Raw genomic sequence first — 27,421 nt, 5'->3', positions numbered from 1 at the left:
ACAGTGTGGAGGTCATGGAAGTGAACGGACGTATCTACTGTCCTTCACATCCTGTCATGACCAACAACCATATTTTAGGTACCATAACCGCAATATTTTTTCAACTAGTCCAGTGATGTAATTATTGTTTAATCATGCAGTAGATGCCGTACGTGGAGATTGCAAGAATGATCCATTTAAAAACATTTCAATATGATCGTTCAAGTTCAGTATGAACATTTTGCACATGAACATTATAGCTGATCTCTCAGAATGTTATCTGAGCAGCATGGTGTATGTCTCCCTCAACATGGATTTCGCTAATTGTAAAATATTTGCATGTAAACATAACCAAGCCATGGGAGATAAGGTTGGCTTTATGCTTGGTAGAGAAGAAAGATTAAGGACTGTAGAAAAGGGGAGAATATGATTGAGGTTCTCACTTTTATTGCAAAGTGCAGTTGAGAGCTGAAGATATTTACAAGATGGGAAGAACAGAAGAGAAGTAGGTTCCCACCTTGTGGAAGGACAGGTAAAAGCAGAGCTGAGGAGAAGAGAAGCATTTTCCTGCCATGCAAAAGGCCACAGTCCTGTAGGCCTGCTGATCACTGAGGGCTCCTGCTGTAAAAAAAAGTGCTTGTGCACTGAAATGTAAGAAGTTAAGGGAGAAATTATTGTATTGTTTATTGACTTGCAGTGAAATTGTATTGGGATGACATGTATTAAAGTTTTTTTTTTTAAAGAATAATTCTCTTCTAGCACTCTTTCTGATTGTTCTTGTACCTGGTCAGCTACTTGAGAATTTGTAGCTCTGTACCGCTTCTATTGATTCATTGTCCTGTAATGCTTGAATGTCTTACCTCGCTTGTACATTGCTTTGGATAAAAGCGTCTGCCAATGACTAAATGTAAATGTAATGAAAAATGTCTTCCAAATTATTTAATAGTCCATTATTTAAAGATGTAATTTGTAACAAAAATCTACAAACAAAAAATAATAATTGGAATAATACACGTTTACATTCTGACTGTTTGAAAGGAAAAGATTGTGAACACATCGTTTGAAACCTAAATTGTTTTCATTTCACTGTTAGATTGGAGTAAAGCTTGCAAGCCAATTCAGCCAGACTTGCTACAATCACACATGACACACTACTTGCTGCAACATAAATCCAACATACCCTTTACCATGAGGAGGGGTATTTAAACTGTCAGTGCCCCGCCCACTGGTTTAACCTGCTGCACTGCTAATATGCTAACTGCTGAAGACACCTGCTGGTACCTGCTGCTCAGTTAGGTCTTTATAAAGAAGCTAACCTGCCATCATATGTTCATCATGTAACTTCAGGATGACTCTTTGGGCGAATAATTTTGATTGCTTGCTCTCTGCTTGTGCATCAGCTGTTGCTGGAAGTGGAGTTTACCTGTCCTGCTGTCAGCTTTGGATCATTGTGTGTCACTGCTTCACATCACCAAGGTAAGAACTTGTCAACATGCAAATAGTGAGCAGGTGATGTGTGTTTGATGGTATTAAAGGTACAGTAAGAGGCTGCCTAAGCTGATGTCTTAGTGACTGTATTTGCTGCAGTAATGGTTGTGGATTACTTCCTTGTAGTTGAGCTTGTTTTTATTTTGGCTGTTGTTTATGCCACACTTGAGTTATGGTTACATGCTGATGAATGACATAGTGGTGAAATGTGAGTACTTATGTATGATGAGTGTTATGGACTGAATTGTTGTTGTTGAGTTTTTTTTTAGGGGGTTTTATATTGTCCAATTGTAATCAAGAGCTGTAGTAGAGCTTAGATGTACACCTTACTTTTGTCTTGCACACAGTTCACTCACAACATAATTTCACTGTAATACTGGCTTGATGGGACACTCAACATAGTTTTGTCTCACACATTTACACTTCATCTGCACTCTTTATATTCAGCTAAGCACAAGAGACATTTTAACTTGAAAGCAATGGGTGTTTGTGGCAGCTTGCTTTCATAATGCACATGAACTGTGGAGTTCCTTTTCTAAAATTTATTCTGTTGCTACACTCAGGTGTAGTTGTATCTGTATACTGCTGGTCATCTAATGCATAGGTAATGACTTCATTACATTCGTACCATCAGTATGTACTTCATTTTCTACTCTTCCTATTATATGATCTGTTTTTTGTTGTTGAAGTTAAATAATAAGGCTGGTGATTTTCTATATTTATCTTATGGTCAAAGAATCTCATGTGCAGAGCCAAACCAACAATGAATTGATCTACTTACTAGTATTGTGTGTCTATCCAAAGCCTGATATATATTATTCCTCTGTGCCATCGACCTCTGTTGTTGTCCAAAAACTATTAAAAACATATCAATGAGTGACACCACAACACTAGGTGACATGTTCCTTCGTCACAAAGAGTATGGACACATTAGGTTGTATAATAACAACAACCTCTTGACTTTATACTGCATTTTAAATTCTCAAAGAAATTCAGTACAATGTCAAGAAGTTGTAATATGTAGCACAACGAGGTAGCGAAGCTCTGTAAACTGAAATATGGTCCTGCGCATGCACAGTGGCGTTTGCCATACAAGAAACTCGTCTCTGGACGTGATGATTGCTGTTATTACTCCGTTTCTAAACAAACTACAAACTGACCATAATCTTCAGGAACAAAGGAACATGTCGCCTAGTGCAGCGATGTGACTCATTGATGTGTTTTTTTTTTTTTTATAGCTTTTGGACAATAACGGAGGTCTACAGCACAGAGGAATAACATATCAGGCTTTGGATACACACACAATACTTGTAGGATCAATTCTTTGTTGGTTTAGCTCTGCACATGAGATTTGTTGACAGTAAGAAAAATATAGAAAATTGCCAGCTATATCCTTTAATAAGTATCTGCTGCTGGAAAGCTTAGGTGTCATACCTTGCTGCTGTATATTGGTTAGAGTCTGGGATTAAGATGTATCCCTCTTAATTCACTAGAGTATATTCCTTGCAGTGGTTGGAAGTAGTTTGTTGGGAAATGACTACACTCAAGGAGCGATAAGGTCTAACTATCAACCCGTTGCAAATGTCTCGGTTTCCTGTTAAAAGTAAACTCCTACTAACAACCTAGTTTAGAATCCATATAGCAGATTGTTGTCATTGATAGACCAGAGGAAACAACACCTCCTCTTCCTTTTGCAGGACTCAACTTCAGCCTGAAAATACATTAACTGCATAGTTAGTCAACTACAGTACAGGCCTCTCTCTCTCTCTCCTACACTATACAATCCTGTCTTGAAAAATCTATTCTGGCATTGAGACAGATGTGGAGGAAAATGTGGGGAGACAGCAGGGACAGTGGTTAGTCGGGTTTGATGAGACTTTCAGAATGTCAGATAGCAGAAATTAACCCTATAACAGAAAGTCCGAACCCAAGACTGTGGAGAAAAAAAACATCTTTGTTGACTGAAAAGATGTCCCAATAACACGACATATACAAAATGGTTGTCGATGATGACTTATGTTGAGTAATGGGAGGCAGCGTTAAATAACTTTCTGTGGGTGTGAGTCAGAAACTGGAGATTTGTGTTTAATCTGGATTAACGATGACGAAGAGCCCCCATTGGCCCACAGTTTATGATTTAATGAAAGCAGGGAGGACGCAGACCCCCTGGGGCGATGTGTGTGTGTGCAGGAAAGACAGGAATAGAGAAAGAAATTAATAGAGCAAGGAGTGGAGGAGGGAGGAAGTGGGTACATACATGTAGATTTGTGTGTGTGTGTGTGTGTGTCTGTCCATTGGTGTTTAAAAGAGTGAGTGCAAACAGCCACTTCATGAGAGCAACACCCTGCAGAGATAAGACCGGCTAAGTACAAGGCTCAATTATTCACTCTTTGAAGGGTTTAAGAGAATTGGAGGGGATTGGAGGAGCTTCATGAAAATTGATGCTTTTGTTGGTTGAGGGGGTGGTGAAGTTTAAACGATGGCTGCTGAGCCATTAGCGGGGTCACCTCTGATCTGAGTGTGTGTTGGTCATGTTGGCGGCTGAAGACTCTTTCCCCCTGACTGGGGCGGCTGCCATGACTGGCAGGAGGAAACAAGCTTCTGTTTAATGATGACGAACGATCTGACGCTCTTGAAGGGGAAAAAAAGCTCCATTCTGTGTCTCTGCTGGCGCTCAGATCTGAATCTGCTGCGCTGAGATGATCTCTTAAATTATTGCTGAGAAGTGGTGAATGGAAACAGCACTTAATGATATGTTGTGATGTTGTGGGAGACTTCATGCTGCTTGTGTTGACAGAAATGGAATAAACAGAAGCAAATTAGTTGCTGTCTTTTTCTACATTGTTTCTGTGGCCAATATAAAGTTACATGGAAGGTGTGGTTTGCAACCAAAGATTATTTACATTATTGATTAATCCAACGATTATTTCCTGGATGAATTGTTTGGTCTTTAAAATATCAGAAAATAGTGGACAGTTTCCAAGTCCCAAGTCCAAGTTGACTTGACCAACAGTCCAAAACCCCAAAAACATTCAATTCACCACCATAGAAGAAAAAGAAAACAAACAAGTCCTCAAATCTGACAAGCTGAAACGGTGAGAATGTAAACATTTCAATTTTTTCCGAGGCGTTTTTTGCTGATCAAATCATTTAACCACCTAATCGTCTCAGCTCTAATATTTCATTTGTTGGCTGGGAGCAGGGAGACTTGTTGTCTCCATGAGGTTGCTGGAAACCGGTTGAGGCTCCAGGAAGTCACTGCTCCAGGCCAAGAAATGATGTTCTGCAATTTGTCATTTTTACACTTTAGTTTTTGTACAGATTACACAAACAAGATGTAACGTGTCAATCAGTGAGCTTTAGAGGTGCTGGTAGGATTTTGCTTCCTTTGGACAGAGCCAGGCTAGCTGTTTCCCCCTATTTCCAGTCTTTATGCTAACGGATACAAATGTGGTATTGATCTTTTCATCTAACTCTCAGCAAGAAAGCGAATAGACGTATTTCCCAAATAACTATACTGTTTATATTGCATAGTAAAAAATGTGCTTATTTTCTATTGATTTATGTTTTTATGGGAACTACATAACATCGTGCACATTGCCTGTATCTGTAAGTAACTGTTTAGCCAGAGTGATACGCCTTAAGAAAGACGACACTGAAGTGATGTGTTACAGCTGCTGTCAGGTTTCTGTTGTAGTTTTGTAGTGATCATTAAAGTAGAACAAGTTGGACTGAAGAAGCTGTCCCTGAGCTTGTAGACTTACCCACAACCTAAAATTAGTTATAATGTCCAAATACTATCAAGTACTAAATGCAAACAGTACCCGGCATTACATTAGAGTTGCATCTAATGATTATGTTTTTATAGGTTATTCTGCCAGTAATTTTATTGACAACCATTAAGCTTAAAATGTCAGAAACAAGTGAAAATGGCATGTCACAACTTCAAGGTGATGTCTTCAAATTGCTTGTTTTGTCTGAACAACAGTGCAAAGATATATTAGTTTCAGCTCTAGAATAAAAGCCAACAGCAAATTCAGCACCAGGATCAAACCATCACGTTTCAGATTTTACCCCCCAAGAAGTTAACATGAGACGGACACAGCAGGAGTCAGAGAGCCAACAGCCCTGAAACAACAGCACTAACAGCATTTCTGCCAGTCTGTGGTAGAGTAAGAGAAACATCAAGACTGCATTTGTACAAATACACGTTGAATTCCTCAGATTCACAAAAGACGGGCAGGCAAGAAGGAGATCAAAGTGTGGAAACATTCCTGTGTATTAGGTTCACCTGTCAGAGCATCTAAAGACATCAATCATAGTTTCAGAGGAGGGTGGTCTGCAGGGAGCTTCATGTTGCAGTATGGCCGATATCTTCTCTGTAGCGGTAGTGGAGAAAAATTGGTGCTGCACTGTCAGATAGAAACATTCAGCACTGCTGGGATCAGTCTGTTAACACGGGTTCTATGTTCAGAAACTTCTCTCACTTATGGAAAACATTAGAAAACCGTCTTGGTGCACTTTATCATATTTGTGAGGGTTAAAATTTTGCTCTCAACTGGCTGTCCAGCACGATGTAGATCTACTGTACTACTACTTAGATTACCATCTATGTAAAATGTGCCAATTGAAATACCTTAAATGCTGCCTATGCACAATCAGGGCTGGGCATAATTCAATGTTATCGTATATCATCTTTTGGTGTAATCTTAAGATAAGAAAGAACTTTATGAATCCCTTAATCCCCATTATTAATAATCCTTAATCATAAAGTTTTAGAGAATTATGACACTGACATGAATGATTTAGAGCAAATTGTGATTTAAAAACTCAAACATAAGTAGTTGAGGTTTTACATCTATAAAAAAAGTGTTTTGCAGGATGTAACATGTGGAGAAAAGTCTATTGCATGGAGCATCAGTTCATTAATTAATTGGCAATTTTGCATCCATTTAACATGTTGTGATTTCTATGTATATCAGAAAAATGGTTATTGTGGTACTGATTTCAGTCGGATCACCCAACCTTTTTTTCCACTACTTTCAAATAGGCTTCTACATACCACAATGTAAATGTCTACACACTGTACTGTACTACTAGTCTATTTTGCACGACTCTTGTTTCAAACATGTGTTGACCCATTTAATATCTGCATTTAATGCCTCAACAAGTTTATATAGCCTACTGTATGGGCCAAGAGTACATTCAGAAACATTTACACAATATGAATTGCTGCTTAGTATTTTCTGTGATATTCTATATAATTTTTAGATGATTCTTTTGTACAAATTCACATTGTACATCTGTTTATGGCATGCATGTATATACTACACCCCTGTCTATAACTATCCTTATGTGAAATATGAGCGTATGTTCATAAGCACATGGGGATATAGTGAGCACTGTAGCTTTTCAAGCGTTATGAATGCATTTTGTGTGTAATGCTGCTCCTCTTTCACCTCATTACAAGTCCAGGTTAATAATGTTTAATGCAACATCATTTCATGCCTGTGAAGTTCCACTTTGCATGCATTAGCAGAACAAGAGAGTGTGAGACTTATCTTGTACGATAAGCATTGCATTGCAAAGCGGCCAGATGTTAAATCCCAAATAATTCGCCCTAGATTTAACTCTTGCATTTATTTCTCTGCCAAATCTGGCTCTGCTTTGTGGCTTTAAGATGTAGTCTTTCATTTCCAAAAGTGAGAATGTTTATATGCTACTACAAATGACCTATGGTTTTGCTAGCTTTAGCACGTGTGAGTTTGTGTATGTGAAGAAGTCTCATGTTTCCTGTGGGAACTTCATGCAGAAAGCTGCACTGAGTGACGATTCTGGACTTTTAGTTGCTGACGGTTATAAAAAGTGAAATGTGAGCGCATTCCTGAGGGTCAAGGTAGAGCTGTGTGGCTACACAGCTGAGGGCTTATTGAAAGATGAGTGCTTAGCAGGAAATTAGCCCACAGTAGGATCCAGAGGGGTCACAGAAACATACATGCACACACATAAGTGCATGCGTCCTTTTTCCCCTGTGCCCCTCTTCAGACTCATAAAATGATCATCACACAAGTCCCCATGATTATGTTTAGGCGGTAAACGGACTGCTGAATTGTAACATGACCTGGTGTCTTTGTTGTATGAATCTAAGCGCTACAGAATCTATGACTTGTAAAGTTGTACAACTGAGCTGCACTCTGGCATTGCATGCCCCAGATTTGGGGTGGGAGTAGTGTTGGAAGGCTGTGAGAGAGCGACAGCTGACTAGCTGGGACTAGCTGGGAGGAGGGGGAGGATGGAGGAGGAGGGGGAGGTGGTGGTCAGACAGTCAGCGTCCACTGCTGGGATCCCAGGGGAAACTGAGCCAGAAGAGAAGGCCGTACAGTTGCAGCTGTTGTTGATCTCTCTCTCTCTCTTACACACACACACACACACACACACACACACACACACACACACACACACAGATTATTCTTAGCCTGTCTCTAAATGAGCCCAGCGTCTTTTTTAATCTAGGATGCTCACTGACCTGTTGGTAGAGTGTTATGTAAAGTTCTTGGGAGATGGAGTTAAAACTGAGAGAATATTGATCAAAACACGTTTGGCAGCATAAGTTACATTTTACTGTGGGGGAAAAAGTTAGACTTCTCTCTTTCAGTATGAGTAGAGATACTAACATCAGTGGCAAGTTGTGGCTTTTCCCTCCTGAATACATTGACTATTTTTTATTATTTTCGGTATTGATTAATGTGTTGAATCGTTTAATCTGTAAAATGTCAGAAAATAATGAAAATAATGTCTTTGAATTGCTTGTTTTTTCTGATCAACAATAAAAATCCAAAGATATTCAACTTACAATTATATAAAAACAGCAAATCAACACATTTGAGAAGTTGAAACTTGTGAAAGTTTTGGCATTTTTGACGGATAAATGACTTAAATTATTAATTGAGTCTCTGTTAATTAATTGTTTTTCTGTCTGATTGACTAGCTGATTAATCAGCTAATGATGAATGTCAGTCTGAGTTAAAAGGATAGTCATTATGCTGGTGTTACAGTAACATCACTTTCTGCTTCGTCTATAAAGCATCTTTGTTCTGGGCCGCCTTATTTCAAGTTCAAGTTCACTTATGTAGCTGTTTATCACAAGTATGACTCAAAGGACTTTACACAGAAAGAAAAGCCTGTCAATCAAACAATAAAACGACGCAATGCAGTAAGCAACATGAAACACAGAAACAGACTAAACGTCACAGAATATTATGTCTCAGAGTTATTTCTACACTATAAACCAGAGATGTTTTACGAAACCCCTGTACCGTCGCAGGCTTACTTGCTTTCCTCGGGGGACAGAAAGATGAACTGATTGATGTAGTTTGATGTGTATCTCATAAAAAGCATCTCAGGGATTGAGTGTCATGAAGTGCCTGTGATGAACCGCAGGGCAGCGCAGTTTGTGTTCTTGTTGTTTATTTATTGAAGACACTGATGGAGTTGTGCTACAGATTTAGAATCAATTTAGTGCACAGTCGATGCACAGGCAGTGAGTGACTTGCTGGCTTTGCCCTCAGTGAACCTGTTAGTCATGCAGCAGCACTTTGCTGTTGCAGAGCAAAAACAAATCACACTAAGAGCTGCAGCTGAGAGCACAAGCTTGATGCTATGGTCTGATGTTTTCCTCTTGTGCCTGGGTAATTCTTACTTTTTATTTGTTTATAACAAATCTCCAAAGTATAAATGATCAAAAATGTAATATTCTATCAATACATTTTTGTTTCAAGTTGGTGACAATGTGTTGGGATTTCAAAATATTTCAACAATTTGGCAAAGTACATCTGCTACAGACGATTGCATGACAAAAGCTCCAGTACAGCTACTTGGTGAGATTGAGATGGATGAGTGAGGGATGTAGAGGAAATAAATATAAAGGATCCTGACCTTGCAACCATTTTCATATTATATATCATATTATAATGTCATGTGCCAAATGCTGCCTTCCCTAACTCTGTTTTGTGAAGCTGGGACATAAATATCGTCATGGCAACAGTAACAGTTTTTTTTTTTTAAAAAAGATTACTTTTTGGCATTTTGGCCTTTATTTGATATTTGAAAGTGCAGAGAGACAGGAAACACAGGTGGAGAGAGTGATGTGACATGCAACAAAGGGACGCAGCTGTAATTGAACTGTAGACGTTGCGGTTAAGTGGTGTACATCTTAACCAGGGCGTCCCCTCAGTAGCACCTTTAACTATTTTTTTACGCGTAGTATACTGCAATACTTTGAAAATTTGTGCTTGTTTGAGCTTACCCAGTAGGGTTGTTTTTTTATTAAATTAAATTCTGCAGCCCGAATGAATGATTCCAAGCAAATAGTAATTAAAAACATCAGCTGAGGTTTTCTCAGATGTAATGGGCAATAAAACACAGTTACAGTAATTACATCGAAAATCAATGTTATGTTACTATTGTATATGTGATTTTGAATAATTTTGCCATATTATTAAATTTGTAGAATTAGAAAAATATACTGTAGTTATGAATATTGTTATGAATATTATAGTATTGATTACAACTTGCTGTAATGTTTCAGCTCCACACAAGAACAATTGTGAAAGTGTTCCACAAACCAATAAATCAACAGATTTTTACAAACCGATGCACAAAACTAAAGTCAAGACACAGAGTGACATTTCTTTCTGAAAACAGATTTAATTTACAAAGAGTCAGTGACAGTTTTACAGTGCACATGACACAGAATCACTACTGAGGGTTCGCAGAACCCTGATGAAAAATATCAATAACAGTGCAGAAAATTACACTTAAAGAACTGTAAATAGGAAGAAATAAACGTTACATTTACATACACATACTGTGTGATATGACATCTCAGACTGTGCCTTATGGCACAACTGTCTCAGCAGAAACTGTCTGTGTGTGTGTGTATATTGGACCCTCAGAACGTGCAGTATGTATTGACCTGAATACTGAGACAACACCATATGGATCGACTGGCCAAGACACTCAAAAGACCGAAGGCCTAATCCCTGCTGGCTAAGTTGATTGGTCTGGTATTATGTTTAAAACTGAGTGAAATTAACTGTTTTTTTTCATAATGATAAGTTAAGAGTATCAGATTGTCCTTGCATAACAGTGTTCCTCTATAAAAACAACTAAGTGTTTTGAGTCAGAGTGGGCAGTGTCATCTGAAATCCTGAGGGAATTTGTGAGGGAAGCTGTAGTTTTTTTTTTTTTTTTTGTCATAATGCATCTCGAAATGAAAACCACTGAAACAGTTTATATGATACAAGAGAACAGATACTGTAGGTCAAAGATTAACTCATCAGTTTGTGGTTTCAGTACATGTGGTGGCGTTGTTGACATATTCTGGTAAGAACTGTAAAGTTAGTTTGAAATATTTATGTGTGCAGAATAATGAAAATCATGCAATGGCATATTATAGTAAATGCTTGTTATTGCTGCTGCTTGGTTGATGACAAATATGTACAATGCTCTGTACATTTAGTCTGCAACTTGAATCCTGTCTGATAAAGATAACTTTCCTCTCAACTGTCTCATCACTGTTACAGCCCTGTAATGTATCCACCTGTGTATATACAGCATGTGCAACCATCGTCATAATTCAGTTCATCTACAAAGCTTTGGGATTAAATGAGCCTGTTTTGCATCTTCGCTGAGCCTGTAGTGAACGAGCTTTACATAATGTTCCGGTACCAGATGGCAGTCAGTCAGTCAGTACTCGTGGTTGGCTGTGCCATCTTTCCACCCTCCTCTCATGGCGTTACAGCCCAGGAGGACTGACAGTTGACTCAACATGTGCCGTGTCTACACAGCAGAGAAACAATGAGAATTTCTAACATGACGGCAAGCACAACATCGCTGATTACGAGGGACAAATCTCAAAGTTTAATGTGCAATCTTTGATGGTGTGATCTAGTCATGCACTGTATTGCTGTTATGTCCTACTAGGCAAGATGAGATGAGACTAGACTTCTCTAAACTCTATGTAAAACCCTTTTAAATGTGGCAGTGTCTCATAGTTTCCTCCTGTGTAACATTCAGTCCCTGAGCAAGGTGAATGAGACTGATGGGTTCAGTTAAACCTGAGTTTCCAAGGCTTCCTGGGCTGTTGGAAACAAAAGGGAGCATATGACTGTGTTTTTTAGTGGCAGTGCGTTCAGTAACAGCTGTTTGTAGCATCATTTATAAAATGGTAACCATGCAATCCAACAGTTGGTGTTCTATTAATAGATGCAAATAAGTGAGATATATGAGATTGTGTCCTGTAGCACAGAAGTGAAGAAGTTTGCGGGTGTTTTTATAAAGAATTGTAATGATAGAAGTAAATTAATGGAGACATTCTGAGAAAAATGTCCATTTCAGTACCGTCTTTTAAGACATCCAGAGAGCACAGTTATTCATGCGCGCACACACATGAAAAGAAATTTGAATAATATAAAACTTGCAGCATAAATCCTCAGAAATGTCTCTCTCTGACTCTGTCTCAGACACCCTCCAGCACACACACGCACACACATTCACACACGCACACACACACACACACACAGCAAACGAGGTTTAAGTTTTAGGATTGTCAGACAAAATGTTGCCCTGATAATCTCTCAGTCGCAGGATGTGGTGGATGTGAAGTTCATTTTTGGAAGATAACTGTATCCAAGCCTCTCAGTCTTTCATTCATTCCCTTCCAACACGGCCAAATCCCCCAGCACCTGTCACTCACTCAATCTGGCATCACTGGCAGTCTGTTGGCCTGAAACTGACTGTCAGACCCACACAGCTGTGTTATAGTCAAACAAGGGCTGCATTTTCTCCAGACCAGTCTCTGGCTGTCTCCTGTCTAAATAAATCCCTGCAAATGGCTGCTGGTGAAGCTGGTGGAAGTGATGGTGTTGGTTGCTCTCTGCTTCAGCTGGGTGCGGACACGGTCTGCCTTTCCCCTGCTGTCCGTTTGCCCAGAACGGCAGATAGAAGCTGCCTTTTGAACTTTTTGGAACCAGTTTCTTCGGCCTTTTGAAGAGGTCGCCCTCCGAGAGCTCAGGCGCCATCCAGCCGGGCCTCTCCTTGAGCAGCTTGTCCCTGTCAGGCCGGACACTGCGCAGGAACTTCTTGAAGATGTTTGTGGTGAGCGAGAACTTCCTGCAGATCTCCTGTGAGCGACTGAGGCGGAGAGGATGAGCCGGGGTGTCCGGTCTGTCTGCCCCACCGTCCGCTGTCCTCTCCTCTCTCCTCTTCTCTTCTTCCTCCATTTCCTCCCTCTCCACCTCAGGCAGGTCCAGCCAGTTGCCCACGAGGTCAGCGAAGACGTTGTCGCCCAGCACCAAAGGCTGACGGTTGCGGCTGCGGCTCATGAGTGAAGACGTCCAGTCACTAGCGTCGTCTGTGCTGTCCTGGGAGTAGTCGCTGTCCAGTGAAGGACCCTCTCTGGAAAGGCTGTACAGGATCCCAGGCAGGTCCACCACCTGAGCACGCCGGGGAGGCTGTGGCTGAGGGTAGGGCTCTGGTGGAGGGTTACCCACCATTGGTCCATAGAAGTCCACCTGTGGTGCCATGTATCCTGACCACCTCCTGGGTATAGACTCAAGGTCGTTCTCGCTTCTTGCACCTCTTTCACTTCTCTCACTCGTTGCACTTTCACTCTCTAGGCTGGACGTCGAGGAAGACGAGGCTCCCAGGCTGCTTCTGTTTCGGGATGGGCTGTGGTCATCTTGACTGAAGGTGGCTCTGCTCTCCAAAGATGGCCTTGGACTTGGCATTGGATTTGGACTGGCCTCCTCAGACATGGTATTACTTGTGCTCAACATGTGATTCTCGCCTGATGCTGAAGCTGCTGCAGCTGATGCGTCAGAACAAGCTGGCGGAGCAGGATGAGGGAGTCCCCGGTTAATGGGCCGACCCGAAATGTCAAGGTTTTCTAGCGCTGTCTGAACCTGGAGGAGCTTGAGTTCCTGGAGGGCTCCCATCATTGAATTCATCTGAGCGTGGAGGCCATCTCCTGCTTCTTTCATCGATAGCTGCAGGGAGAGGGAGAGAGCAATAAAAAGACAAAGATGAGACAAAAAAAATAAATCCGCAAATGTAACAGTAAAAGACCCTGTAGAGCTCATCAATTCAAGCATTTGATTCCCGGCCTCCTGCAGGACCTATCTCGTCCATCAAAGACTGATTTCCTCATTGCCCCCCCTTCATGTTCATCATTTATCTCAGCACCAGCAAAAATCTAATTACGCATCATTAACTGACAATGTCAAAGGCATTAAATACATAAAGTAATGAATAAAAACATGCAATAGTAACAGGCAAGCTTTTTGTCTTTTTGTCGGTTAGACTATGCTCTTCTCTTGTGTTTTCCAGGCTGCGCACCTTGTTTTAATTATTGGTCATGTGACCTAGTTTTGGATGACAGGCCAGGATCCCATATGGCCTCCGTACGAGAGAGGATCCAACCCATGACAGCTGTAAAACAGACTAGCTTGCCATTTTTTTCTTCACTCAAATCCCCACTTTCTATCTATATTTTCCTTTTTGCATTCATCCATATTTGCTTTTTCCTCTGAGCCCTTTTTGTCTTCACTCTTGCTTTCCTCTGTGCTGCAGTAGTCATACACTCTGCTTTCATCTTCCTCTACCACCTCCTCCTCACTTTCTGCTCTCATCTGTTCAAGAGCCAGTGTCATGTGACCCGGGCTAACCGTCTTCGCCTGAAGGCAGACAGAAAGCCCAAAGGCAACATCCTGACCTGTGTCTTAACTTACAACCCTGAATCATTACACACTTTGACCCAGACTTTGAATCGTGCTCTTCAATATAACAACAGGTTTATCTTTATCTAAGAACATGCACACACTGGGAAAAGTAGCAACTGATTGATGAGGAAACCTGCCAGAAGCCCTCCCTTTTTTAAAAAATGTCTGTGGGAAGAGGAGAGAGAAAGCATGCAAGGAATTTTGAAAAATGTGCCAGAGTCTGTGGGAAAATGTTGGTGAGAAACCTATAAAGGAACACCTACAGTAGCACACTACACTGATCAACAACTACTGTTTCCTGTAATCCAAGCTGTCAGTCAGTTAAAATGCAGTATCATCTGTCAGCTCTTCATAAATGTAATTTACTGCGCATAAATCAGGCCTCTATCATAACAACAAACAGCAGCTACTTTATCTCAGTACTTTAAAGTTAAATATCCTCCAAAAATGAAAAGCAGAACTCACAGCTCATTCTATGAAACAAATATTATAAATCTTTAGAAATTGCTCACCTTCTGTAGCAAAGCAGGAGGTATAGATATCCTTGATATCACTCTCTGTTCTTGTTAGTCTACACGTCTGCCAGCTTGTCACTGTCTCTCACCTTTCAAACGGATCAGTCTGACTGCCCCTATATGTATCTCTCTCCAATGGGGGGACACTTCCAAGCATGACAACCAATCAGCGCTGCCCGTCTAGACTATAATCCCCAAACGGCGGGGGTATGAGGTCACTCAGGCGGAAACGGACTGACAATGAGATGAGCGAGAGGGGGGGGGGGGGCAGTGAGTGAGAGGGAGTTAAGGGGCGGTGAGAGTCAGCCGGATGAGTAGGGATGGAGGGAGAGAAGGGGGGGAGGAGGGTTGTATATGTGTGATGGGGATCCCTCGCCATATGTTTAGATGTCGAAGAGAGAACTGTTGATGGATTCAATTATGGATGACACCATAAGAACACAGGAGGGGGGTTGTAGATGGGTATAGATGGGAGAGGGGGGGGTCGGTTGTAGGTGTAACAACACCAGGCTGTGATACTTAATCTTCGGGGAGCAGTGATTGTGTAGACCCCCAGGGTGGGAAAAGTAGCTGCGTAGGACAACTGACAGTACAGCATCATAAACAAACCAACCTTTAAGCACCGTGAGAGAGGGAAATGTTGCAGACTGTGGGTTTTATGGGAGAACAGACAGATGCAACACATAACAAACATTCTCAAACCAAAATTGGTTTTAAAATTATATTAAAAATAAAGTTCTATCTACTCACAAGAAAAAGGGGCAAATATCCAAAAATTCCTAAAAAGCAACAACACATATTTATCTTATGATCCATATACTCTTTCACTCAAACTCAATCCACATCCAAGAGATAAGGCTGGTGATATTCTATATTTTTGTTACTGTCAACAAGTGCCATGAAAAGACCAAAACCAACAATGTGTTAGTCTATTAATACCTCTGATTTGCCCTGTTTGTGTCTCCCAGGCACATTTTGTTCCTACTGAAGACGTGAATCTTTGAAAACCTGTCAAGAATATGTACTTTAAATTTTTAAAAATGGCTAAATAATTTCCTAAAACAGCAGGGCACCGTAGATTTTAGCATATATAACTCAAACAGGAATAAATAATGCATTTCTTGGGGACAATTTCAGCTGTGGATTTGGTGAACCAGTGAGTATTTGTGGTAGCAGAGCAGGACGGTGTTTGTGGGATTGACTCAGAATAAACTATAGTTGTTTATTATAATGACAGACTTGTCACCCAATTCAACTCATTGATGTGTATTGAAAAATTTTTGGACAACAATGGGTGTTTATGGCACAGAGGAATAAGATATATCAGATTTTATTGTTACCAGGATCAATTAGTTGTGGGTTTTGGTCTTTGCATAGGATTTATTTACAATTAGAAAAATACAGAATATCACAAGACTTTTTCTTGAAGCACCTAAACTTAACTTTCTAGAACAGTGACACGTATTCTCTTATACATACTCTTACATAATACGGCTGAAACTAACAATTATTTTCATTACAGATTAATCTGCCAATTGTTTCAACTTCAGGCGATGTGTACAAATACACCAACAGTATAAAACCAAATAATATTCAGTTTACAAAGATACACAAAATATAAAAGAAGATAATCCTCACATTTATGACACTGGGACCATCATCAGAATTGTTAATTTTTTCTATCGATTGACTAATCGTTCTAACACTACGATATACACTCAAAGACACTTATCCAATATTCTGCACCATTGACATTAAAGCTCCAGGTTAAAACACTTTGCTTGTCAGTAACATATGGTTGAGTAGGTGCACAGGGGCGTGAATAGCCTCCAAGATCAGATAATAAGCCTATCAATGCACATGCTGGGGAACAAAAGCCTTCAGAGCTTCTCGTTGGCTCGCTAAATTAGGCAGCGAAGGTACATGTAATTAGCACAATCAGGTTGTCTCTTGTCTTTGTGCCTTACACATATGGCTGACTTCATTAGCTGTAATTGCCTGTGTCCTGGGAGAGGCTGGGAAAGAGTGCATAATTATGGTTTACTTTCCTCCACATCAAAGGTCAACAAGTCTTATGACAGGATAACGTGCGGTTATTGTTGTTACATCTTCAGACGCAGACATCTGGCTTCAGTGAAGTTTATGCAGGGATCAGTGGAGGGATCACTGCACTCTGAGCTACTCGTGAAACTTGTGCCACTTAAATGTATTAAATTTGTTTTTGAAATATTATCCTCTGAGCAAACCATTCTCATGCAGTCTGAAAGGTCGGCACCTGTTTGCACATGCTAACCAAAAACACCCTAATTTTACACTCACATGCAACTTTCCTATTATCCCCAAATCGCAGGCGTTCGCCGTGGTTATTTAAAACACACTGAGTTGTTTACTGGCATTTCTATTCTGAGGCAACATTAATAATTCATATTGTGCCCTGGGGAACAAACAGAGGAACAGTCGTAAACTAAACCCCATTATTCCACCTTTACCATACCAACTAACTCGAGGCACTCCACCACCGCTATTTCAAGGCAGAACTTTGTGGCCCAAATATGTCAGCCTTTTCAACCTTCATTCTGGCGTCTGCTTTGGATGCTAACAGTGATTTTAAATAATGACCCGCGGCAGTTTCTAGTTAAGGCACAGATGTTGTAAATCCTGAGATGTCTCACTTTAAAAATGTGTGAATCAGCTGAGGGCCTCATTAGGACAAAGATGGAGGACGCAGACCTGACACGACCTACACTAGCACATCAAGTCTTAACCAGAAAAAATGGAGATGAGGGGAAAAATGCCTTGTCTAGTTTAATTTAATAAAAAACTAAAGAGAGCTGGGATGAAATTGGGGCTGCAGGGAATAATTGTACTGCCCAGAAACACTGGCATCATTAACCCAGTCCTATGAAGTTGAGTTAAATCTTCTTTTTGAACCAAAGCCTCCAACTATTTCAGCCGTTTAATCCATCAAGCGTGTATTTCTATAAAAAGATAATTTTATAAAGGCAAGCCAAGTGAAAATCTGCTGAATGAATGAAAGAGAGACAAACCGGGACTGTCCACATTCTCCCCTTCACCCCCCCACTTCTTCCTCTTCTTCTTCTTCTTCTTCTTCTGGCTGCAGTGATGCCAGCCAACCAGACATAATTGCTAATTAAGGGCTGAATGCTTCAAAGTTTAAGAACAATGGCTGACAGTCTTGAATTAATGTTGAATGGAGGCTTATTAAAAAGTTCTGGCCATTGTAATTAAAAAAAAAGCTTGATTGGTGATTTTACATCCTCATGTCAAGATCCATCTACTGTGAAGATGCATCCAGAAACCATTCAATATGTATGCAAGTGAATTAAATACCACAAAGTACAGTATAAATAAATCAATGCTACTTCACTGCTGTCTGTAGAGATCTAGCTCTCTGCTTTCTTTGTGGCCTTGATACTGCCTCCATCAGTTATGGAGGGAAAAATAAATTCACTGTGCAAACACACTCGACTCACACATCCACACATGTCCAGACACGCCTCCTTTGAATGAGGTCATTGTCTTTTATCTTAAGGCATGTACGTGTGTGCTTGCATGTTGTGTTCAAAAAAACCTTTCTGGGTTATTAGGTGAGAAATAAATACACTAATGAGAGATTGAAAAAACAAACCGCTGCTCTATTCTGGCTAAAATCCTGGCCATTCACTGTTGTTGTTTATTTGTTAGTGGCTGGAGGGGAGGAAATGGTGAGGCCAAGGTTATCAGACCCTAAAGGGTCTTCCTGTTTAGAAGGAGCTGGCCAGCAGCAGCAGCTAGTGTACTCCACCCTCCTTCCACACCTAATTAAAAATGAATGGTGGGCTGTGTGGGTCAAGGACAGGAATGGGGTTTCTGTCCGGGGGGATACAGAGAGGGTCTCTGTGACTAAACTGCTGGACAGGCCACAGACTGCCATGGACAGCCCTGAGGTCACGATCGAGAGGGCAATAAAGCTGTGCAGCATTCAGCTGAAAAGAAATAAATCACTGTGCACATGGTAATGAATGCCTCTTTGACGAGGTTATATGGTGACTCTGTTTCGTCCAAATGTCCTCAAGGTCATATTCAGGAGGGGGAAAGTGTGAATAATGTTCATCATAAGAATATGGGACACAAATGCCTTCTGTATAATGTCATGACTAATTGTTTTTTAGGTTTGACATTCAAATGTTTTACTTGTAATATTCAATATGTTGATATGCTTCTCTTGCTATGTCTATATAATGAGTCCTCACAGAAAGTAGGACTTAAGAGCGTTGGTTCATCCAAATTGCAAAAAAAAAAAAAAAAAAAAAAAAAAAATCCCCATATTTTCTCACTTTCCTCTAGTGGCATGCAGATAGTTTTGTTTTTATTTGCCCAGATGTTGGGACATCTGTCTCTGAGATTTTTCCTGCCGCCCCAGTACAATGAAGGTAAAGAGAAGTTTGTTTGTGGTGTGCACAGCTTTGGAAAATTGAACCCAGTATCCCTTCATCCATATTTGATGACCCTTCATCTCATAATTCTTGTCCAGTGGCAATGTTTAAGGTGGTGGATGGCCATTTTAAACATTTGAGTTTCATGAAGGAGACCAGAGTTTGTGTCCCATCACAGACCAGCATTTAACATTTACCTCACCATTAACTATAACCACAATTTTTCCGTAACCTTAAATATTCCAAGGCTTAGTAGAATCATCCAATATCAACATTCTTGTCTGGCGACAGGGTTGAAAAACTTGTATGTAAAAGACGTTTCACAGCAACATCTGTTCAGAGACAATATCCTGATTACTCTGGATAATCCACAGACCTCACTGTGAACAGTTTTCATTGGAGCTACTTTCTACCAAAAGATAGTTTTGTGAAAGCTTCTGACAGGGAGTTCTGTGAATTATCCAGAATAATGGGAACACTGTATCTGGAAAGATATCTTATTGTTGCATTTTTAACATGTAACTCTTAAATGCTGTGAGCAATCAAGGCCATCCCATATACCTCCATCGTATTGCAGCGGCATCAGAAACCTCAGACTGTCTCAAAACCTGGACAAACTAGACAACACAAACTATCTGGTTTACTGATTATGTTTAGTATAATCTGGCTGAAACAACCCTTTAAAATCACATCTATTCACATCTATTTGTAACATGCTGCTCAGCAAAGACTCCCTCACAGCCTTTTCAGAGATGGGATGTGGTTTAATAGCTTGTTTCCTGCTAGAGCTCGTTTGCGCCGTTACAAAAATGACGCTGCTGTGGGAGACACAGGATGATTAGAGTCCGTATCATCATCTTTTGGCAGATGATATTTGGAGACAGTCTGGGACCCAATCTGGTGTCTTCCTGGCTGTAAATCTTGACTGGAAGCAATAGTCGTTAGATAGATGCTTGATAGCTCAGCAGTTGACGTCAGCACCCTGTGTGTGTGGGCAGTGAAAGTGCACAGGCAATTCCCCAGTCCACAGTGGTAACATCAAGTGCGACGTTAATTTTGCAGAGACTCCAGATCCTGCCCCCTCTTAGTCTAACATCAAATGGAGACTAAAAAACGGAAGCATTTTCTGAAGAAAATGTGTGATTGCTGTAAGCTGTCATGATGACGTCTTGATTTTTTTGGCAGCATTATGAGGATTTGAGAACTCACTGAGTTCAGTATTTTATACAGTCAGTGCATCTTTATAGGCTCTTATGAATTATCTAATCAAACTTGTGTTATGTACAGTATGGTCAGTATGGAATACAGAACATTTTGGAATTTGTAGTCTGTACTGTATGCACATGCTGACTTATAAATACAATGGGAGTAAATGGGCGTCCATAAATATTAACAGTGGATCAAATGACAATGTGGGTCACTTGTAGTGATGAACACCCAACTTTGCAGTTCCCCTCAGCCCTGCAGGACGTTTTACCATCTTTCAGCTCATTGTCACCCATCACTGACTGTTTCCAGCTGCAGTAGGCAGCTGTTTTCAGTCAAAAAGCCCTGAAACATCCTCTATATTCTACCTGTCCAACATCAAATGGCAGACAGATGAGACAACACTGACCTAAACCTCAGAGAAGGCAATACTAAGAGTAGGGCTGCAACGAATGATTATTTTCATTATCGATTAATCTGTTGATTATTTTCTTGATTAATTGATTGGTTGTTTGGTTTATAAAATATAATAAAATGGTGAAAAATGTCAATCACTGTTTTCCAAAGCATCCTCAAAGATCGTGTTTCATCCTGGCCAACAGTCCACAACCCAAAGATATTCAGTTTATTATAAAAGAAGAAAATATTCATATTTTAGAAGCTGGGACCAGAGATTTTGGACTTTTTTCTTAAATAATGGCTTAATACATAAAAACAATTAATACAAGACTCTTCCAATGCAGAGAAGCAGAGGAGTCACATAAATGATTATAGCAGCAGACTTAACCACTCAATTATCTCCAGAAACAATAAATCCTCAATCTGTACTTTGACGTCTTGGGTAATGATTTCATTTTCCATCCTGTGAACCACGATAAAGCAGGTTATGTGTATGGTGCATAATAATAAACAGGCTTTGTGAAAGGTCCATCTAAAACACAATAATCACCCACTCAAACCCCGCAGCTGCCACCAAGAGTTGGGACAATTTTAGCCGAGGGGAAGGAAGGGCAGGTTGGAGAACAGGAGCCATGAGGGAGGCACAAAACAAACGAGCTGAAAGTTAAATCGCTACACTGCTTTGTGTTGTGTAAAGTTTTCTGATCCCACACCCTAAAGGTTACAAAGAACATGGAACTTTGAGGCACACGAGCTTTCCAGAAGACGCTATACTGTAGGCTTCAAACTTGTGTGTATTTTCTCAGATTTCATGACCTCATGAGTGCTGGCTTTGGTGTTAAATTCCAAGGTGATAGTCATGTTTGAAATTCGCCTCAGGTATGAAAGGGATGAAGGAACATGATGTATGTGAAATCAGCTTATCCAGTGAGGATATCAAACGCTTTGGTTTATGCTTTAGTGTCTGAAGTGACGCTGTTAAGCAGGTGTGAAACCAACATTTAGACAAGATGACTCAAAGGCGTGTCAGTGTTTGTATCTTCGACTCTTAAATAGGCAGGAAAGGCTTACGTCTGTTATCTGAAGAATGAGTCATGCATGAGCTTAAAAATATTCCATTGTTACCATGATGTGTACAGGATTTCTGTGGAGCCTTGTTGTTCTTTTTTAAGGAACAAATGGAGGCTGGCAGCCTGTTGACAAACTCTGTTTTCAGTCAGAGTAACACAAGTAGAAAGATGAAAAACGATGATACATTCCTGATGTTAAAACTTATCTGTCAGGTTTTAGTGTCACTTTTTCACTGGATGTGTTCAGCAGTCAAGAGAAATAGCCCCAGAGCTTGTCAGGTCAAGGGTCAAATGTTCAAGTGTGACCTGACACTGCCCCACACAGACTGACCCTCCGGACCCCTGACACAGTGTTCACACTTTCATATGACACTGTTCTTCTTTTAGAGCTGATAAAGCACCAGATCTTGGGTTTCAGAGTGTCTACTGTGGAGCACTGGGTTCAAAGTTGTAATTTACATGACTTTTACACAGGCTTTGAATACCACACTCACATTTCTATAATGCTACAGGTACTGCAAACTAAACTACATACATTTTCCTCTTTTGGAGAGACTTTCAGTCAGTATTTGGGTGTATTATGGTGAAGATTCAAAGGATCATAAATTTTGAAAGTTTTAGCTTCTTAGCTAAACATCATGTATACTTTACAAAGTTGAAAACTATTTTCAAATGAATGCTGCACAGTTTTAGACCTGCATTTTAGGATGCATTCTTCCACCTGTTTGTGGCAACATTAGCTTCAGTGTATTTCCATACAGCACAATAGTCAGTTAGCCAACTGTTAAAACATTTTCTGGCTCTAGATCTCTGAATCACTGCCCACATGTAAGATTTTTTCAGCATTTCAAATTGGACAGGTGTTGTACTCATTTATGGTTGTTTGCACGCTTTGTAGGCAGGTTCAAGAATGGGAACATTATCTTTCTGCGAAGATCAGGAAACAGGAAAATGGTGACAAGCGTGTTAGAGTTCTACGCAGCTGTACAAGCTGTTAAAAGTCAACTTAGAGAAATAACAACTCTTAAACCTGCATAATTCATTCATCTACATGATCTACATCTACATACAAAAACGTGAACTTCGCTTAGCATGTCAACTGAAAAATGTTGTTGTGGGATGGATACGTCCCTCACTACTGATTGGTAAAATAACAACCCCTAACCCAGACAGAAAAAAGCTAACATGAACACCGAGTCACAAAGCTACTTGAAACTTGCTGAAGTTGTGTATTCTGCCCACTGAACATCAAGTCAGCATTCACTTTTGTCAAAGTTGCATGGCTTAGTAATGAAGCTCAGTCGAATCAATCCACAGTTAAACTGCATTAGTGAGTGTGATGACTTTCCAAGAATCTACTAATTTAACTTAATACTGTAAAGAGATGAATGAAAACCAATGGCTGCCTGGCAAAAAAAATACACTCACACTCCTAAAACACAGTTTGCAAAATGGAAGGCTGTGATGTGATTTGTAGTAAATGGACTAAAACATGTAAAACAACTGGTAGGGGCCTTTTTAAACTACATCAGTCTTTGAAGCACAAGTGATACTGAAAAGCTACTTGACTCTGCATCGCAGCTGCAAGTCGGTTGTTGGATGTTTGTGATCTCTGTGTTGCAGATGGAGCCGGTTTACCACTCTCCACTGAGCACTGGATGAAAATCAGTCACAGTAGAAAGAAAAGTGACAACCTTGGCAGAGATGGCCTTCGTCTTCTGAACAACAGATTGCAACCCACATGGTCCTATGCAGGGAAGGCTGCCTCAGCTTTTTAACCGGCATCTGCTCTCTGTTCTATGTTCTCTGTTCTCTGTTTGATCCCCAGCATGGCACAGCACTTCTTCTATTATGTTACCAAACTGCGATATGGCAGCTATGACACAACATGTCCCCCTGGCATCAGGTCTACTCCCCTAAAATCTCAAGTGCCACTTCACAGACGTGTGGCTAATTTGGAGCAGCGAATCAAGAAGTCACAGAGCAGATCATGTTGCAAAACACACAGCCATGCAAGGCTTTTCTGTGGGCCAGTGGCTAGGTAGAAAGAAAAAAAAAATCTGTGTCTGCTTTGAAGATGATTCCAAATGAAATCTGTGCCAGTTAAAGCTCCTTTGAAAATGGGTCTACACAGTGTGCCACTGCCAAATGATTTGGGTGTGAGGGTGAGCTTACAGATTTTGTTTTTACATTTCAAAGAAGGGGGTAAGCAATGGCACTCTGGATTTGATACCATCAAACAAATTTGTTTTTTTTTAGAAGAGAGGAGAGGAGACGTCAACATGTTAAATGAGGGAGACTGACAAGTTCATTTAGGGCATAATAATGTGATGGAACTCAGAGTGACTGCTGAGTGGTCCTGCTTTCAGTGTGTAGTGAGTGAAACTGGCAGTCTGTTGTAGGGCTCCAACTAATAATTATTAATATTATCAATTAATTTGCTGATTATTTGATAATTCAGACAGTAAAACATTAGAAAACAGTGAAATAATACCCATCAGAGTATCATCAAATGTCTTGTTTTGTCTGACCATCCCCAAAATATTCACTTTACTGTAATGTAACAAAGAAAAGCAGCAAATTCTCATCAAATATTTGGCATTTTTGCTTGGAAAATAACTTAAATGGCGAATCAGTCATCAGAGCAGTTGCCAATTAATTGTTTTGATCAATTAATCAATTGACAAATCATTACAGCTCTAATCTATTGCAACACACATGGACACATGGTTAAATTTACTGCAACAGCCCAAAACACACTGAATCTTTTTCTTTTTCTGAACTTGCATCCCACCACAGACTAACAACAGCCCTGCTTAGGAGAGGAAGAAAAAAACTGTCTTGAGCTCATTAAGCTTAAAACATCTGTCCCAGATGCGTGGATCGAGAGAGGAGGGATATGTACACATGCCTCTGGTGTGCCCAAAGCTTTAAGCCTACACAGATTAATGCGATTTAAAAGAATACAAATGCACCCCCAACTGAAACTATAAACCAGATGAAAGTCAGGAATACGGAAGTCTGCCAGGACGCATGCAAAAGAAAGCGCCACATTTGATGTTATTTTGAATATTTTTTTATGAGAAATTGTTTTCATATTTTTTTAGTTTGCGCGTCCATTAGCGTGCCAAATGATCACAATGCTAATGCTACATGTTCAAAATGCACATTATGAAAGTAAAACAACATCCTACAGTGATAATAATAGAAGTAGATAGAACAGAAACATACCAGTTCTTGCTTCAGCCGTCTCAGACACGCATCCATGTTTTTGCATTCTGGTTTGGAGAGCTGTGGTTCCATTTTTTTTTTTTTGGAAATAGGCTACACGAATTTCAGATGAAACGCTTCGTCAGTCGCCGCTCGAGCATGACTATGAAAGCTTTCTCCTGAGCAGTGAAAAATTAAAACAGCGCTCTCGTGGAGAGCAGGGAACAATTTGCAATTGGAGATGCGCAAATCCTGCTGAGGAATGCGCGCGCCTCGTAATGACGCGAATCCTCTAATTAAAAAAACAACAACTCCTGATGGCGAAAACGTATTTACTCCAAACAAAAAATGATAATGAGGTCCTTCTTGTAGCTGCAGCAAGAGACTCAGTCCGTGTGTGTGTCTCTCAGTGGCTGCTGCTTGTCTACTGTCAGCCTGCGGTGTGTGTGGTGTGTGTGTGTGTGTGTTGCTCAGCCCGTTTTCTCCCTCTCTGCTATTTTCCCATTCAAGAGGAGCGCTTACGTTGCCTATCCAATTTCCTCCAATGACTGAGCCTCATAGGACAGACTGACTCTCATTCAGGCTGGGATAAAACCTATGATAGATTAGGGACGAGTAGATTTGTCCACCACAGATGATTATATAAATATGAAGAGAAAGATAAATCATCTGGAAATATTTGAATCAAGGCTGAATGATCAGATAATTGATAGAACAAAATGAATAAATAAATAAAAATAATAAAAAAAAATATAAAAAATAAAGCAAACATCTCTTTTCCACACCACTGACAGACCAGTCGAATACGTTCTGCAGCCACTTTTGCAGTGCATTGGACTGAAAGAGGAAGTTTAAGGAGGATGTTTCTAAAAGAAACCATATGTGTCATGAAATGGGCCATAGGGACAGTTTCCTGGCCACCTTCACTGCGGTCAGACAGGAAACACCTGAGCCACAGGCTTTTGTTGTTTGACCCGGATGCTTTATTAGCAAGGGAAGGAAGTGTTGCATATACTGTACAAGGCAGCCAATCTGGAAGTTGTCAATCACAATATATATTTGACGTTTCTTAAAGTTTTCAGAGCATAAAACATGTTCTGCTCCAATCTGGAGAAGTCAAAGAAACTACATGAAGTCAGTTTATTATAGAATATATTGTGTCTGCTAAGAAGAAAAGGAAAGACGATGATAGTATTGAAAACTTATGGAAAGCTGGCATTGAAAATCTGGCAAGATTTGTTATTTTGTTTACATATTCTTAAAATATTGCCAATTTAAGATAATGTTTTGTGTTTAGCTTGTGTTTAGACAGCATTTAATATTTGGGAACTGTGATTTCTTTAGCTGAATGACCTAAAATGACTTCAATGAAAGTATTGATTTGGTATTGGCACAGACACTCACATCACTACTTTCAAACAATTTCAAAAGATACCCAGCTCTATAATGCAGGTTACACATAATGCACAACAACCATGATAAAACCAAACTCTGATATACACTACCAGTCCATCGTTTAGACATACCTTCCCGTAAACTTGACTGACAAAGTGTGTCCAAACCTTTGACTGGTACTGTACTTTTTCTGCCAGTTCATTCAGTTCCTCACAGTTAAGACCTTTAGTTGACAGTCCGCAAACTTGGTCCCCTGGTGCTTTTGACCCTCTGACCTGCCTCCTCGTGCTGAGAGCTGTCATCTGGAAGTTTTAATATCAGGGCTGATGTCAGTGATTCATCCCAGATGGATGGACGGATGCAGAGAGAGAGAAAGGGAAAGAGGAAAAAGAAGGAAGTAGATCCAACTCAGATTTCAAAAGAAATGAAATGGGGCAAATGAATAAATCATCTTAGCATAACTTAACTTCCAAGAGAGAGGAAGAGCTTTAACTGACTTGTGTGTCTAATTCTGTTGCACTTTATACAGTAAATATTCAAAGAGCTAATATTATATGACGATAGGGCTCCTCTCTTCAAGCAGCGGATCTTTTCAGTGTCATGACTGCAGCTTAAGAACTTTTTCCCCAGCTATGGTTATTTTTTATTAAACTTAAATCACTTCTGCAGATAAGACTCAAGATTCAAGTGAACTCAGTTTCAAAGCAGTTTCATAATCTTAACATTTTTGCTCAGTTTTTAGTGAGTTTTTAGTGTTTCAGCCATGTATACAGCCTAGATATTACTATAGCAACTTACTATAGCATAACAGTTGTTCGCATCATTGTTTATCTGTTGAATTTTTGCACCATTAATTGTTCAGTCAATTAAATGTTACAGTGAAAAAAAAATGCTTATCACAATTACCCAGAGCCCATGGTTACATCCTCAGATTTCTTGCTTTG

The 27,421-nt window shown here is 40.1% G+C and overlaps 1 protein-coding gene and 1 long non-coding RNA gene across 3 annotated transcripts in view; one reads left to right on the top strand and one right to left on the bottom strand.

Moving 5' to 3' along the window:
- Nucleotides 1-1,214: 1,214 nt before the first annotated feature.
- Nucleotides 1,215-27,421, top strand: part of LOC122981232 — a 36,591-nt gene continuing 10,384 nt past the window's right edge. Inside the window, exons 1-3 of one of the 2 annotated variants that reach the window (XR_006403193.1) lie at nucleotides 1,215-1,270; nucleotides 1,380-1,455; nucleotides 12,770-12,856. This is a non-coding gene — a long non-coding RNA (uncharacterized LOC122981232). Of the gene's footprint in view, nucleotides 1,271-1,379; nucleotides 1,456-12,769; nucleotides 12,857-27,421 lie in introns of those variants that run through there. The other variant, XR_006403192.1, reaches the window with a different exon arrangement.
- inka2 (inka box actin regulator 2) lies at nucleotides 10,149-25,766 on the bottom strand. The gene is made up of 2 exons (XM_044349877.1): nucleotides 25,104-25,766; nucleotides 10,149-13,514 (listed from the first exon to the last, which is right to left on the bottom strand). The coding sequence occupies exons 1-2, from the start codon at nucleotides 25,173-25,175 to the stop codon at nucleotides 12,267-12,269; spliced, it is 1,320 nt and encodes a 439-aa protein (XP_044205812.1). The 5' UTR covers nucleotides 25,176-25,766; the 3' UTR covers nucleotides 10,149-12,266.

The sequence above is a fragment of the Thunnus albacares genome, chromosome 4 (assembly GCF_914725855.1).
Source record: "Thunnus albacares chromosome 4, fThuAlb1.1, whole genome shotgun sequence".
Taxonomy (NCBI): Eukaryota; Metazoa; Chordata; class Actinopteri; order Scombriformes; family Scombridae; genus Thunnus; species Thunnus albacares.
The sequence above is the reverse complement of the archived record's forward strand: the minus strand, read 5'-3'. Positions and strand labels throughout refer to the sequence as shown.